General features: G+C 39.8%; 1 protein-coding gene across 2 annotated transcripts; it reads left to right on the top strand.

Moving 5' to 3' along the window:
* The first annotated feature begins 2,283 nt into the window (after positions 1-2,283).
* LOC117247172 (dual specificity protein phosphatase 13B-like) lies at positions 2,284-11,623 on the top strand. 2 transcript variants are annotated; one of them, XM_033611489.2, is made up of 5 exons: positions 3,693-7,003; positions 7,220-7,289; positions 8,549-8,734; positions 10,286-10,506; positions 11,265-11,623. In XM_033611489.2, exons 3-5 carry the CDS (start codon positions 8,580-8,582, stop codon positions 11,489-11,491), a joined length of 603 nt encoding a protein of 200 aa, XP_033467380.1. In that variant the 5' UTR covers positions 3,693-7,003; positions 7,220-7,289; positions 8,549-8,579; the 3' UTR covers positions 11,492-11,623. The 2 variants fall into 2 exon arrangements, 1 of the variants encoding a protein (XP_033467380.1); XR_013488394.1 differs by lacking the exons at positions 8,549-8,734; positions 10,286-10,506; positions 11,265-11,623 and adding exons at positions 2,284-2,557; positions 2,728-2,945 and having other exon boundaries at positions 3,479-7,003; positions 7,220-7,291.
* The last annotated feature ends 2,203 nt before the right edge of the window (positions 11,624-13,826 follow it).

The following is a 13,826-nucleotide window of genomic DNA, read 5'->3' as shown; positions in this document are numbered from 1 at the left end:
TATCAAATGTTAAAGCTTTATAACAGGTCTTGAGGATTTGTTCAATATTGTTATCTAGTATTGTTACATAAGATTAATAGTTGACAAATACATTAATAAACTAGTTGAAATGTAATATCTCTGGGGAAAATTTAAGAAAATAAGAGGTTTTGTATTCTCCATCACAATCAGATTTTCAAACAGTATTTACACCAAAATGTGGGGAGATAAAAACTTTATTTGCACATTTGCAAATTTATTTAAAATATAATTCCACAGTTAAATAAATAAATACATTGTGCAATTTTATGATTTGATTTTCCCCCTTAAATTTGTCCAATATGTTTAGCTGTGCTGGTGTAGAATTTGTACTCGTGACCTCAGTATTTGGAAAATCATCATGATTCTTAATCATTCTGGTTCTTAAAACCATGAGAAACCAGTCATCTGTGTCTTTAGTGGTCTTGCTATGCAGGGCTGGGCAGTATATCCATATTATATTGATATCATGATATAAGACTAGATATTTTCTTAGATTTTGGATATCGTAATATAATATAAAGGCTGCATCACAGTAAAGTGATGTAACTTTCTGAACTTACCAGTTTGCTCTAGCTGTTCTATTTATCCTTACCCACTTATGCTGCGTTCACATGGAATCAGACAGATGGTGGGCAGCAGATGGAAAACACCTGGATGACACAGGAAAAAACAAATACTTTGACAGAATGGCAGGGCAGCATAACAAAACATGCATGCCGATATGTTGTGATGGTGATGCTGCATTGTTTAACACTTCAATTAAAACCCTAGTCCCAATTAAACGCCCAGTCCCTTTTACTAGCCTGGTGTGGCTACACTTTTTGACAAATAAAGGCCTGTCTCAATTAGAAGCCTGGTCTGGTTGCCAAGCAGTTCATTTTTCAATATAAGTTCTTCAGATGTTTAAAACCGTGTCATTGGCTACCTCAAATTATTTGTCTATTCCTTGATTACCCTGTAAGTTACTCATATTCCTTTAGTCTGTAAGGGTCCTCAGATTGAAAGAATCAAAAGGCATTTTCATAAAAATTAATCCAAGTTGTGAGGATTGTTTTAACAGGATAAAGTGGCGTTGTGTCAGTGTGCCGAGTGCCGTAGCCCTCAAGTGTCATAACTCTCTCTCTCACATGTGCTGTCTGTCTGAGCTAGATCAAATGAGTGATTCATACCTGATATATTATCTGAAGACTAATCTTTATAAAAGTAATATTCATACTGGTTTAAATGAAATTTAATTGTATATCCTGATTTTTGCTGAGCAACAGTTTTGTGTGAAAGGAATTAAAGGCCTGTCCTAAATGTAGGCCTGTTGATTTGAGTGATTTAAGCAAATAATAGCCCGGGCTATTAATTGAAGTTTTACGGAATTTCATGTTTATCATTTCATGTAATCTTTTTCATCTTGTAACTCCCATGTCAACAAAAATTTGAAAGTTTCGGAATATTTCTAGTCTATACTCAATATTTCTAATAAAGGCTTTAATAACAGCTTGTTCACACACAGCTACACTTTGTCAGACCACACCTGCATCTGGATCTTACCAGAATCACACATTTACCAGCAGGTCTGGATTTTATTTTTGTACGTACATATCAGTCGGAATTTGGTCCCCCCACACACACCACTGGAGATACATCAGTAAGCAGAAGCTGCACTTTAAATAATGAATCAATAACTGTCTGCAGGTTGGAATGACCCGGAGACATTTATTGACTGATATTGTATACAACATCAGCACTGACTTTTCACAACACATCATCACACCCACATTTTACAAACACAACCATGACCCCGTATGAAGAGAGGTCATTACATTTCATGGAGGTTAATTATGTTTTTCTTCAATTTGAAACCTGGGATGGTTGAAAATTGACCTGCGACATAATAGGAGGGTTAAAAGAGACACTTGCAGCAGTGTGAGGGCTGTTTGATGTCATGTGCAGCCAGCGGCAAAGCTTAATTTTTTCAGCCAATTTGCTTTCACAAGATATTTATGTCAGAGCAGTAAACCAGCTGCATGAATCTGTTGCAGTATTTCGGTTCCATAAACGCCGCATTACCCCGGACTCTCTGTCATCTAGTATAAGCAATGCACTTAAACATTTTTGTCCATAATTGCATCCAATTATCACTGCTTTATGGGATGATTCATCTCTGTTTGAGGCTTATTAAATTAGAGTCCCACCGTGGTGTGAAAAGCAGAGCTCAGGCTGCTCTGTTTGTTGTTCTGCCCTCTGCACGAGTAAGACTACACGCTAGGTTAAGCACTAAATTGGGTAACTGTCCAGTGACAGCAGACAAACACCTGCTCGTACAGATCATCCTGCACCGGAGTTGACGGGAACTGCTTTGATACAACAAACATTTGGACCGTAATCGATCCAAGACGTGGGGATTTGGACTTAAAATGTCAAACTTGAAAGGCAAAAGAAAAGAGTATCTAAGTGTGAAGGATCTGCAGAAGGTTTTGGACTCATGTAAGCTTCATCTCAGTCAAGTTGATGAGGTCTGGCCGAATATTTACATAGGAAATTTGTAAGTATACATTTTATTTCACACTTTGGCTCACAAGGATATATGGAAACCTGTGTATTTTTTATATAGCTCTTGCAAATGATTGTGTTATTCTGGTGCAAAAACATTGTTCTGTGATGCTTAGCGTTCACATACATCTTGAACCTGTTTCTGTCTCTTTGTGTTGCTAGGGCAGTAGCCCAAAACAAGACTGCCTTGCAGAAATTAGGTATAACTCATGTATTAAACGCTGCTCACTCCAAGCAAGGCAGCATAGGGAACCAAAGCTTTTATGGCAACAGCTTTGTGTATTGTGGCATTCCAGCAGATGACTCGACACACTTTGATCTGGATGTTTACTTCCAGCCTGCAGCTGATTTCATTCATAAGGCTCTGAAGTCACCTGATGGTAAGACTCCTCAAGGCTTCTTTTTTTCACACGAATTGTCCTATTTCTGCACTGTGAGGTTTAATTGCTGCAAAAATGTGGTAGTTTTTTTGAAGTTCTGCACATCACACCTTTTATTTCACCCTATAAATCCTTAATAAACTCATAAATTCCCCCATCTTGCTGTTTTCAATGTCACCTGTCACCACACTAACACAACTTGTAAAGGTATGTAAGTGTATTTTGAGCCAGCAGTAGTAATAAGGGTCTTACCTTGCAGAATTTAAGTCTATAATGTGACCATGGCTCCTTTCAAAGAAGCTATCAAGCAGAGGACGAGTTGGGATTAAAGAGACAGTCGGGCCCAGCCTGCAAAGGGACCTTAAATGAACAAAGGCGATGAATTGTAGGCACTATTTTTAGCTCACAGCGGGAGAAAAGAAAGGCCACAGCATGAGACGGGCAGTCATGTATGATATTAATAAGACTGAGGCCTCTCACTAATCCTTCCTTCACACCCCCTCCTCTCTGCCTTCATTTTGTCTGTTCTTCAGGGAAAGTTCTGGTGCACTGCATCATGGGAATGAGCCGGTCATCGACCTTGGTGTTAGCGTACCTCATGATCTACCATCACCTCCCGCTCAAACAGGCTCTGCAGAAACTGATCCAGAAGAGAGCAATCTACCCCAACAGGAATTTTCTGGCTTTGCTGTTGGATCTGGATCTACAGCTGATGAGAAAGAAGAAAAAAACATGTCAGATCTTGTAGTCAAGGGAAGATGACATTTTTCAGCCCCACAGCAGCGTGGTGTTTGTAGGGACGGTGGGGCTGGTCAGTCTGTTGGTCAAGACTCTAATATTTCTGATGGACGGTCATGAAATTTGGTGCAGTTAATGACTGAATTTCTGTCAAACTCAGCTGTACTTTGACATTAGCTAATATGTTGGCGTGTTAAACATTAAAGGTCTAGTGTGTAGAATTTATTACCATCTAGTGGTGAGGTTGTAGATTGCAACTGACTGAAACTTGTGTGCCAAGCATGCAGGAGAACTACAGTGGCTGACGCAAAAACACAAAAGGCCCTCTGTAGAGCCAGTGCATGGTTTGTCCGTCCTGGGCTACTGTAGAAACAACATGGCGGACCTCATGAAAAAGGACTCGCTCTGTTTGTAGATATAAAGCTGATTCTAAGGTGACAAAAACATGGCAGTTCTTAGTTCCAGGTGATTATACACTAATAAAAACATAATTATTAATATAATCTGCCACACTGGGCCTTTAAGAAAAAAACAATAGTAAAGTTGCTCATTTAACATTTATCTCACTCAGCCCTCAGTTTTTTATTAGCATGCTAAAAGCTGACATGTTAATTTAGCCAATACAGTGGTTCCCAGCTGTTGGGTTGCGGTCCAAAAGTGGGTCGTGGGTCCACTCTGAATGGACTGCAAGTGACTGGCGAATGTGTCAAGTTTGTAAAAAACACACTTTATTTTTAAGTACAGTGGATTTCCAGCACAAAGCATTTATTTTGAAGTGCTGTTTCCTGCTTTAGAGTGAGTGACTAACGGACAGCTATCTGACAGAGACAGCAAACTAGCTTGACAACATAGCTAAACGCAACTATGACGCTGAATGTATTAAATTGTGGGGACCACAAACTGATGACTAACGCTGGACCAGTTGGGAACCACTGGCCTAATAATATATTTACATGCTAAAAGTTAACAGAAGGAGGCTAAAGCCCAATCCCAATACCCCCCAGACAACGGGGACTTCTAGCTAACCTGCTAACATTATGAGGCAGCATAGTTATACTAGCTGGCATTTTATCGTAATGTGAAAAATCCGACAATTTTGCAGAACAGGACAGATGACAGACGCCAGATAGTGCGAGCTAGCGAAGGGGGGGTATTGGGACAGGCCCTAAATCTGCACACTCATAACTATTTTCATTTAGCTTATAATCATTGTTTTAGCCCATATTACCTTTTTGAGGCTATTGTTAATATTAGCATGTTACACCAACATGTTAAAGATGTTAACATACTAAACATTAGATGCTAAACTTTTGCAAATTCACATGCTAATGTTGGCATCCAGCATTCACAATACCAATAGCATGCTAACAGGTATGAATGTTCCACTGACATTTAGCATGTTAATATGTTAGCATGTCAACATTTAACATGCTAATAAGAACTTAGGGCAGAGCAGCTACAGTAACTGTTTGTGTGCAACTTTCTCATTTGCCTTTGTATCTTAACATCTTCCATGCTAACATGATATAGCTTATTGCTAACAGCACATTAACATCATGGTTATCATCCAGTAGGCTCATTGTTAACATGCAATGGAGTAGGATGGAAGTTAGCATGCTAACACAAATTAGTATTCAGCTCAGTGTACAGCTGAGCCTAAGTGCAGTAAAGGTTTACAGATGGCATGTCTAATTCATAGACTGTATAGTCAAACTGGAAGAAAACTGTGCCAAATCTGACAACACAGAGATGTGGCGATAAAAACATACAGTGGCTACAACATGGCCTTACCTCTGGCGCCACCCTCAGACCAAGCTATATCTTGTCTTTCTAGTGGTAAAGATCTCACACAGAATTGGAGAGTTGTCTTTAAGTAAGAATCCAGTTTTGTTGTCTGTTTTTTAATAAGGTGCATAACCTTCTTGTGGACCTGCCACCATGACTAGGCTATAGACTTTTATGTATTTTTGTATGTTTTTGGAGGCAGCGATGTTAAAAACAAACTGTATGTATACTAGGACACAATCGAAAAAAAGATGGTTCATTTCAAGGGGTTTATCTTAATGAATAAACTTGTACAGCAACAACAAAGAACTTCTTAACAAAAGACAGTTTGGAGACTTAATGCAATGCAAAGTGAAAACAGAGACTGAACAATGAATGCTAATGATAAGGAGATTTTAAAGCTACAGTATTTATATCTTTCCGTTACCTCTCATTCTTGTCAGATGTCTTTTTCTTTAGCACCTCACTTTGTATTACAGCAAAATGGACCAAATGTCTTTTCTTTTTTTTTTGTAAACTCTGTAGATGACTCAGAAAAGATACTTGTTTCTGCAATTCAACGGCCAAACTCAAAATGGGAATCAATCTCATCCGTCTCTTTAACAAGACAAAACCCATCAGTGTTCGCAGTGTGAAATTCCTTTGGTGTATTCGTCAAGCTAGTTGATTTGATCGTCGCTGTAGATCAAAAGGTTTCAGATCTTTTGATTGTCTATGAAATCATCTGTAGAAACATTAGGAACGTCAGACACAAAAAGACACACATGTCTATTGTAGAGTAGTCTGACAGCAATGATTTTAGGATGGTTCATCAGTTGATTGCATACTTAATAAATAGTCAGTGTAACTTATATGTTTACATGTGACAAATGAAAATTGACTGGGTTGACGGACCTTTTAGAAATCATTATCTCCCAACATGTGATACACAGTTGGGGATTTCTTTTATGAATATTTTATTTGGGTGCAAGAAACAGAATACAAGGGTGTTTTGCAAAGAATGAACTTTGCATGATAAAAATAAATGCTTGTATTGTTTGTACATGTCTTCATCTTTCTTGAATAATTCTTCTTGACGTACTATTTTTATGCTTTAGGCAAGATTTTATATCTCTATACTGCAGTTTAAAGTGTGAACCTTTAATCAGTGTTTATGCTTTAATTCTCATATAAAGTAAAAGAGATCAGAAGCTCCTGACTTGACCAAACATCCAGGTGTTGATTTAACACACATTTAACTGTGGAGCCGAATCTCAGTGGAGACTGTGTGAGATTTAAGCTCAGCAGCACTGATCTAATTCTCTTGCTATTGAAAAAGCCGTGTCCTATCCTCCCTCCTGTGTTGCCTGGTAGCTCGGGTAACCTTAAAGGAATGCAGAAGATGATGCCAGAATTATTTTGGGCTGAGATTCAGATGTTAAAATAGCAAAAAAGGTTGCAGGGTAGATTACCAAGGAGAACTCAGACAGTTGTGCTGTCGACCTACATGTAGCTCTTGTACAGAGAGACCTTGAAAAGCAACGTTTCCAGCCAAGGCAAGTGTCTGCTAACAATGTGTTGTTACAAATTCATTGCAGATATTTGTTGGGAAATGTTTATTAGACTGTAGTGTGTGGATTTATGATACTGTATACCTTTGTTTGCAAGGTAAATATGTTTGTAAAGCACTTTAATAAACAAGGATGTACTGTGATGCATTGCCTGATGGATGACCACACTTTCTGCTTTTATTAATTTGCTCACAAATCCAGACGAACCACATCCGAAAGGCTAAAGAGGGAAGTGTAATTCATAAAACCACCAAGAAGAGGCCCGGAGGAGGTAAAAAAAAAAAGAAAGAGAAAAAAAAGCAGTTTTTATTTGCCCTCCATGTTAACCGTGGGCACTTTCCCATACATAGCATCTTTAATTACACAGAAGTAGAGCAGGAAGGACAGGTTAGCCTAAGGGGGGGAGGCTATGAAAGCAGTGCTGCAGCTCAACATGTGCACCAGGGAAATCAGTTCTCTGCCCTGACTGTGGGAGGGAGGGAAGGGTTGTACTTATAGATCAATGAGGAGAAAGAAGAGCCTCAGGTACTCCGGGCACATGCTGTACTTCTGCAAAGACACACTTTACTCTATGCATGGAGCATATGCTGGGTCAGATGCAGCTTTTCTTGCATACACATGCAACCATGCAGAGATGGATAAAGCCATCATGATGTTTGAGTGCACCTCCATATGCCACGGCAGCTTAACAAAAGGTCACTGAAACAGATTTGGTCTCAACGACTCTTCCCTGTGGACGCGACAATACGTCTCCAAACCCTGAGTGCCACATTATGTCTCCGCGCACCAGCAGAATGCAAATAAGAAGCTGAGCCGCTGCCATGGGTTTCTTTACTATAACAATGCATACACATCGTTTGTACGTCCTCAGCCTGGAGCAGAATCACATAGCTGCCTAAATGGATGCTAATGTATACAGTATGCACAGTATAAGTCTCTCACAAGCCCAGTGTGTAAATTGTAAATGCACAGGTTGAACTTGCCTGCAGGAAATGAAAAGCTGATGTTTATAGGCCTTGAATACCAATTTTCTGTATCTCTGGAGATAAATAAACCTAAGTGCTGCTGAACTGTAGATAAAATAATGAGAGCATCATAAGGTCATCTTACAATTATGTGTTCTTGTGGTCCTTTGCTGCTGTGGAGTGCATTTATTGGTGTAATTACAGTCTATATTTAAAGGCAATAGCCAGGCCTCTTTACCTGATGTCCTAATTAACGATCCTCACTGTAATCCCACATTGTATTTCTCTTTCAGTGCTACTTCTCTTTAGTTGATAAAGCCTATTAAAAGTCATGAGTAGAATTATTAAGCATTCAAAGGGGCATCAGATGGTGTCTGAAACTGTTTCTGTGTTTCCTTTCTTAACTGTTAATGAGTGGAGCAAAGAAAAAATCATCTCCAAAGCTTTTGACGACTTCTCAGCTTCTTGTGTGGTCAAAATTTCACATCAATGAGCAGTTTTGTCGGTTTCAACAATGATGTTTAAACTCACAGTTGATATCATGTGTGGTACTTCTTCACGACAGGTTGTAAAAGTAGAGACTGCTGCATCCAGACATGCCCAGAGGCTTCAGCTGCTTGGGGAGCCCTGAGGGGGCAGACGGCAGGTATGAGACCCCCCCGGCTTCAGAGCTCCAGAGGCTGATGTGGACAAAGAGTGGGAGCAGCAACCGTCTGGATGAGGTTCAGCCCAGGATCTATATTGGAGACATGTGAGACCAAGCGTGCTGTTAAAGGATACACCAATTGTCACCAAAGGTTGAGAAAACAATTAACAATAATGCATTAATGGTAAAAGTCAGCCCAGTCCCTGAATAAAATGTTGGTATTGTACATTTCTGCAAAGCACAGATATGTTAAAGTGACATAGTTGTAATTACATGTGACATCAGGAGGGAGAAGGTGATGGTGGATGGGGTGACACGAGGCAAGATGGCTGCCAAGCCAGACCATTTTTCAATGACAGCAGGATATTTCCGGTCCTGTTTGTGGTGACAAAACTGGGTAATTTTTAACGACATGTTGGGACATTCCCGCCGTGTTGTGGTAACAAAACTGGGTATTTTTTTGACAATATGTCTGGACATTTCCAGCCATGTTTGTAATGACAAAACTAGATATTTTTTAAGTACACTTCGGGACATTTCTGACTGTGTTGTGGTGACAAAACAGGGTATTTTTTAATGACACGTTGGGACATTTCCGGCCACGCTTGTGATGCCATAACATGTCTGGACATATTCAGCGATGTTTGGGACACAAGACCAGATATTTTCAACAACACATCATGACATTTCCAACCGTGTTGTGGTGACAACACAGGGTATTTTTTTCAACAACACATTGGAACATTTCCAATCACATTGTGGCAACAAAACCGGGTATATTTTGATGTCAGGTCTGGACATTTGCAGCCGTGTTTGTGGCAAAAAAAACATGTGTTTTTCAACAACACATCAGGAAATCAACACATCGATATATTTCCAGCCGTGTTTGAGGCAACAAAAACAGGTGTTTTTTTAATGACATGTCAGGACATTTCCAGCCGTTGGTGGCAAAAACAGGTATTTTTTGACAACATGTCTTGCCATGTTTGTGGCGACCAAACCGGGTATTTTTTTAACAACACATCAGGACATTTCCAGCTGTGTTTGAGGCGACAAAAAAAGGTATTTTTTAATGACATACTGGGACATTTCTGGCTGTATTTGTGGAGACAAAAGTAATAGTAATATTGAAGACTGGGTAAGGAAACATAAAGTAAAGATAGATACAAATATAACATATTTGTAGTTTGCAAAAACATACTATGCCAACATTTATTATGGCGTTGGTGACATTAAGCTACACGCTAAACCTTAAGACTTTAACTTTGCACAAATTAGCCATGGATGTAGCATTAGCACGTGAACATGCTATCAAGCTAATGTGCTAAATGTTTGCAAAAGGTACAGAGCAGGTGCACTCACACAGAAGATAGTTAATGTTTTATTAGTTATATCTGTCTCTGGGATTCTTGTCACCACCCTAATATGATGGAGGTGAATTGAAATTTGTTAGTGGTGTTTAACAAAAGAAAAACTGCTGAAAAGAAAAATTAAACTTGTCTGTTGTTTTATGTTTTATTAATTATGAATATGACAACTTCTTAATAATTAGTATAAGTATTTCTTATTGCACAATGGTCATATGTTTGATCATTAAAAGAATGAATTCTTCTATCACTTCTCTGCACTGACATGATTATTCTTGTTTCAATTTAGGTATGCAGCCAAAGACAAGAGGACACTCCAGGCTCACCGCATCACCCATGTGCTCAACGCTGCTGATGGGAAGTACAGCGTGAGCACGGGCCCCAGCTTCTACAGAGACACCAAAATCACTTATCATGGAGTGGAAGCTTTTGACATGCCATCCTTTGACTTGAGTCCCTTCTTTTACCCAGCGGCCAATTTTATCAAGAATGCTTTGAGCTCGCCCACAGGTGAGGAGCTCTCACTGGGCTCAAGGTATTTCTCATCATTTTTACACATTAAATTGAGGGAGACTTTTTTTTTCCTGCAAGCCAAAGTACAGAAACATTTGTCAGTCAATTCCCATTACAGCAGCCCCCAGTTGTATTAGTCATTAAAATGCAAATCAAACACTAAACATAATATCAAGCTAATATCTTTCCCCCACGGTAATCTTCTCATAAGCTCAGACCTTGGCCAGGAAAATTGGTTTTAAATGGATTGCCCTGGTAATTTGTAAGCAACACTTTTATTGGACATGGAAATTACACAATTATGTTTGTGGCCTGTGCCTGCCTGGCCTGTTATGCAAAGTGAAGTCGGTATCTGACATGACAGTAATAAGATGAGGCCTCCTCATTCACATGCTGGCTGATCGGGGGCTCCAGTGTGTGGCGGGGCCTACAGTAATCCCCAGCAGAAATACACAGACGCCAAGACAGTTCAATTACGTGCTCCTATGCGCCCTAATCCTCGGGCCCGATAAGCAACCAGGGATTACCGCGTGTAGAAACATTTGTTGCAATATTGTTGAAAACTTTCAGTCAGGAGTTAGAAGGACTCCTCTCTGTGATGTGCATGGTTTTTAATCCACAGAGGAGTAACAAATTAGACAGTTAGAATAAAGTTCACCACAATAATCCAGTCATTGCATGCTTGTAAATGTAGACATTGAGCTGGTAGGGGATTGCTAAGCTCTGGGTGGATGTTGAGTTTTTGGTTCTTGCAGGTAAAGTGTTTGTCCACTGCGCGATGGGAATCAGCCGCTCGTCCACCTTGGTTCTGGCCTACCTGATGATCCACGAGAACATGACACTGGTGGACGCCATCAAAGCTGTCAGTGCCAACAGGAACATTTCACCTAACAGCGGTTTCCTGGAGCAGCTACGAGCGCTGGACCAAAAGCTGTACTGCCAGGGATCATCGAGGAGCTGGAGTACCAATGGGCGGACATGAGATAAAATCCATTGCTGAACTTGAGTTTGAAGTTGAGTAGATATTACAATGAATGTCAAACAATGTTCTAATTGTAGTTTCTCTGTAAGACAAATTCCATTTTTTGTGATAGAATTAAAGTGATTTATATTACATTCAAGGCTTTTTATTGTAAGGAACAAATACTAACAAAACCAATGATGACTTTATCCAAGAAAGAGTACTGTCTTTGTAGACATAGCTCCATTATTTTTGAAAAACTAATAACAACAAATAAGAGCACCGTGAAGTTGCACTGGGTGACATATTACGTCAATAAACACAACAGGTAATAAACACAACAGGTATAAAGAAAGAGCAGCTACTGAATGGACTTTACAGTGAAATAGTTTTGGCTGAGCTGGTGGCCAGGAGCTAATGGTGCTAATTCAATGCACAGTGCTAACAATGGCAACAGTGCTGAAAGAGCTAACATTGTTAACCTAAGGGGAGCCAGAGGCAGGGCTATGCTTCCATTCCAACACCTTCCTGATACCAGCGTTAAGTGGCGGCGATTAGCTAGCAGGTGGGATGCACATGCAGGGACTCATATGCACTAAAAGGCCCTGACACACCAAGCTGATGGTTGGCTGTCAGTCAATGCTGGGCTGTCCGTGAGTATCTGTTGCACTTGTCTAATGTCTAATGATAGGCAGACAGCACATGAGAAGAGAAATCGAAGTGAGGAAAGTAAACAAACAGCTAAAGTCAAGACGACGTGAGATCAAAACAAACTTGTTACATAAGATAAAATTATTTTTCTTTAGCCACTGAGCTCTTTAACAGAAACAGTGTGTAATTTTTTGCGTTATTTTTCAACAGCACACAATAAATATCCTTTGTCCTGTCAACATTGGGTTTTGCTAACTGGTGTGCTAACTGGCTAACTAGTGCCTTGAATCTGTCCTGTCATGCAGGTGCAAAACATAAGTTGGCCATCGGCTGTAGTCTTTGCAGTCTGTTCAATTTTAACTTATTGGCTGACGCAGTCGGCTTTTTTTGCCACTAGTTCTTTGATGTCAGTTTTAACATGCACGCGTGGCCTACAATGCTACTAAAACAGATCACAAAGAAGCTTGGATCACAACACACAGAGGGAAGGTAACTTTATTCCCTGATCAGGACACAATGCTGTATTACTGCTCTGAATGTCACATCTACAACCTTTAAGTCCCTGTGAAAGAGAAGCCATTTAAAGAATAGTTCAGCGTTTTTGGAAATATGGTCATTAGCTTTCTTACGGAGATGAGAAGACTGATATCACTTTTTTTCTGTATGCTAGATATTACTATACTACTATATTCTCTCTCTTGCCAGAGTCCTCTTCTCTATCAGATCGGCAAATAGAAAGGAGCCTCCTGGTTGAACAGCGCTTTCCTGTATTTAGGCAAGTTTCTCTGAATCAGAGGATATCACAGTTCTGATATCCTGTTGGAAACCGATGTGGCATGGATGTCATTCGGTTTAATTCCAATGCCTGTCCAATGGTTAGCAGGATGCTAGTTCAGCTGGTGCTCATTTCTTCTCCATCTTTTCCCCAATGTTTACTAATGTTTACATATTAAAACCTCGACTTGGCTAACTAGCAGCTAGCTGAGTGGCAGACGGAGAGTTTACAGATTTGTGAGTTGATTGCCTCATCTAGATGAGTGACTCGACCCACAAGCCAGTCACAAAAAGCATCTCCAAAACATACAAAATAGACATAAGAGTCTAAATTTAGTACAAATTTAGCGAAGCAGACAAAGAGGCAAGAGGCAAGCATCCATGTCTATGCCAGTAAGTGATCTGAGTCTGAGACTCTTTCCGATTCTTTCACTGTGAGGTGATTGGTTTACTTAGTGTACCACACAGTAAACGTGAGCCGTGACTGAACCTCTCACCCTCTCCTTCCCTCTCATGTCTTGATATCTTGAAGTGGGAGGTAGTACCAAATATTTTGTTTAAACATTAGGTGTCGTAAAAATCTGTGTTGTACATAACACAGCAGGACTCAAGCTTTCAGTTTGCAAACGTTATCTTTATCCAACTGAATTCTACATTCTCAGCTCACTAGTTAGCGAGCTGAACTGAATGTTCAGCTGTGTTTCAGTTGCATGAGTGGGAGTCGGAGCTGCATTAAAGCACTGATGAACAAATCTTTTAAACAAATCTATTTAATGAACAGGTGTCAGTGATTCAGTACAATGATAAGAACTCAATTGAATTCAATACAGCTTTATTGTCATTTCACCATACATTCATTGTGCAGGGCAGAATGAGAGAGCGTTTCTCAGAGATCTCAGGTGGAAAATACAAACATAAATATCATCACAAC

This window comes from Epinephelus lanceolatus, chromosome 21 (genome assembly GCF_041903045.1).
Source record: "Epinephelus lanceolatus isolate andai-2023 chromosome 21, ASM4190304v1, whole genome shotgun sequence".
NCBI classification, from domain to species: Eukaryota; Metazoa; Chordata; class Actinopteri; order Perciformes; family Serranidae; genus Epinephelus; species Epinephelus lanceolatus.
This window is presented reverse-complemented; position numbering and strand designations above follow the sequence as displayed.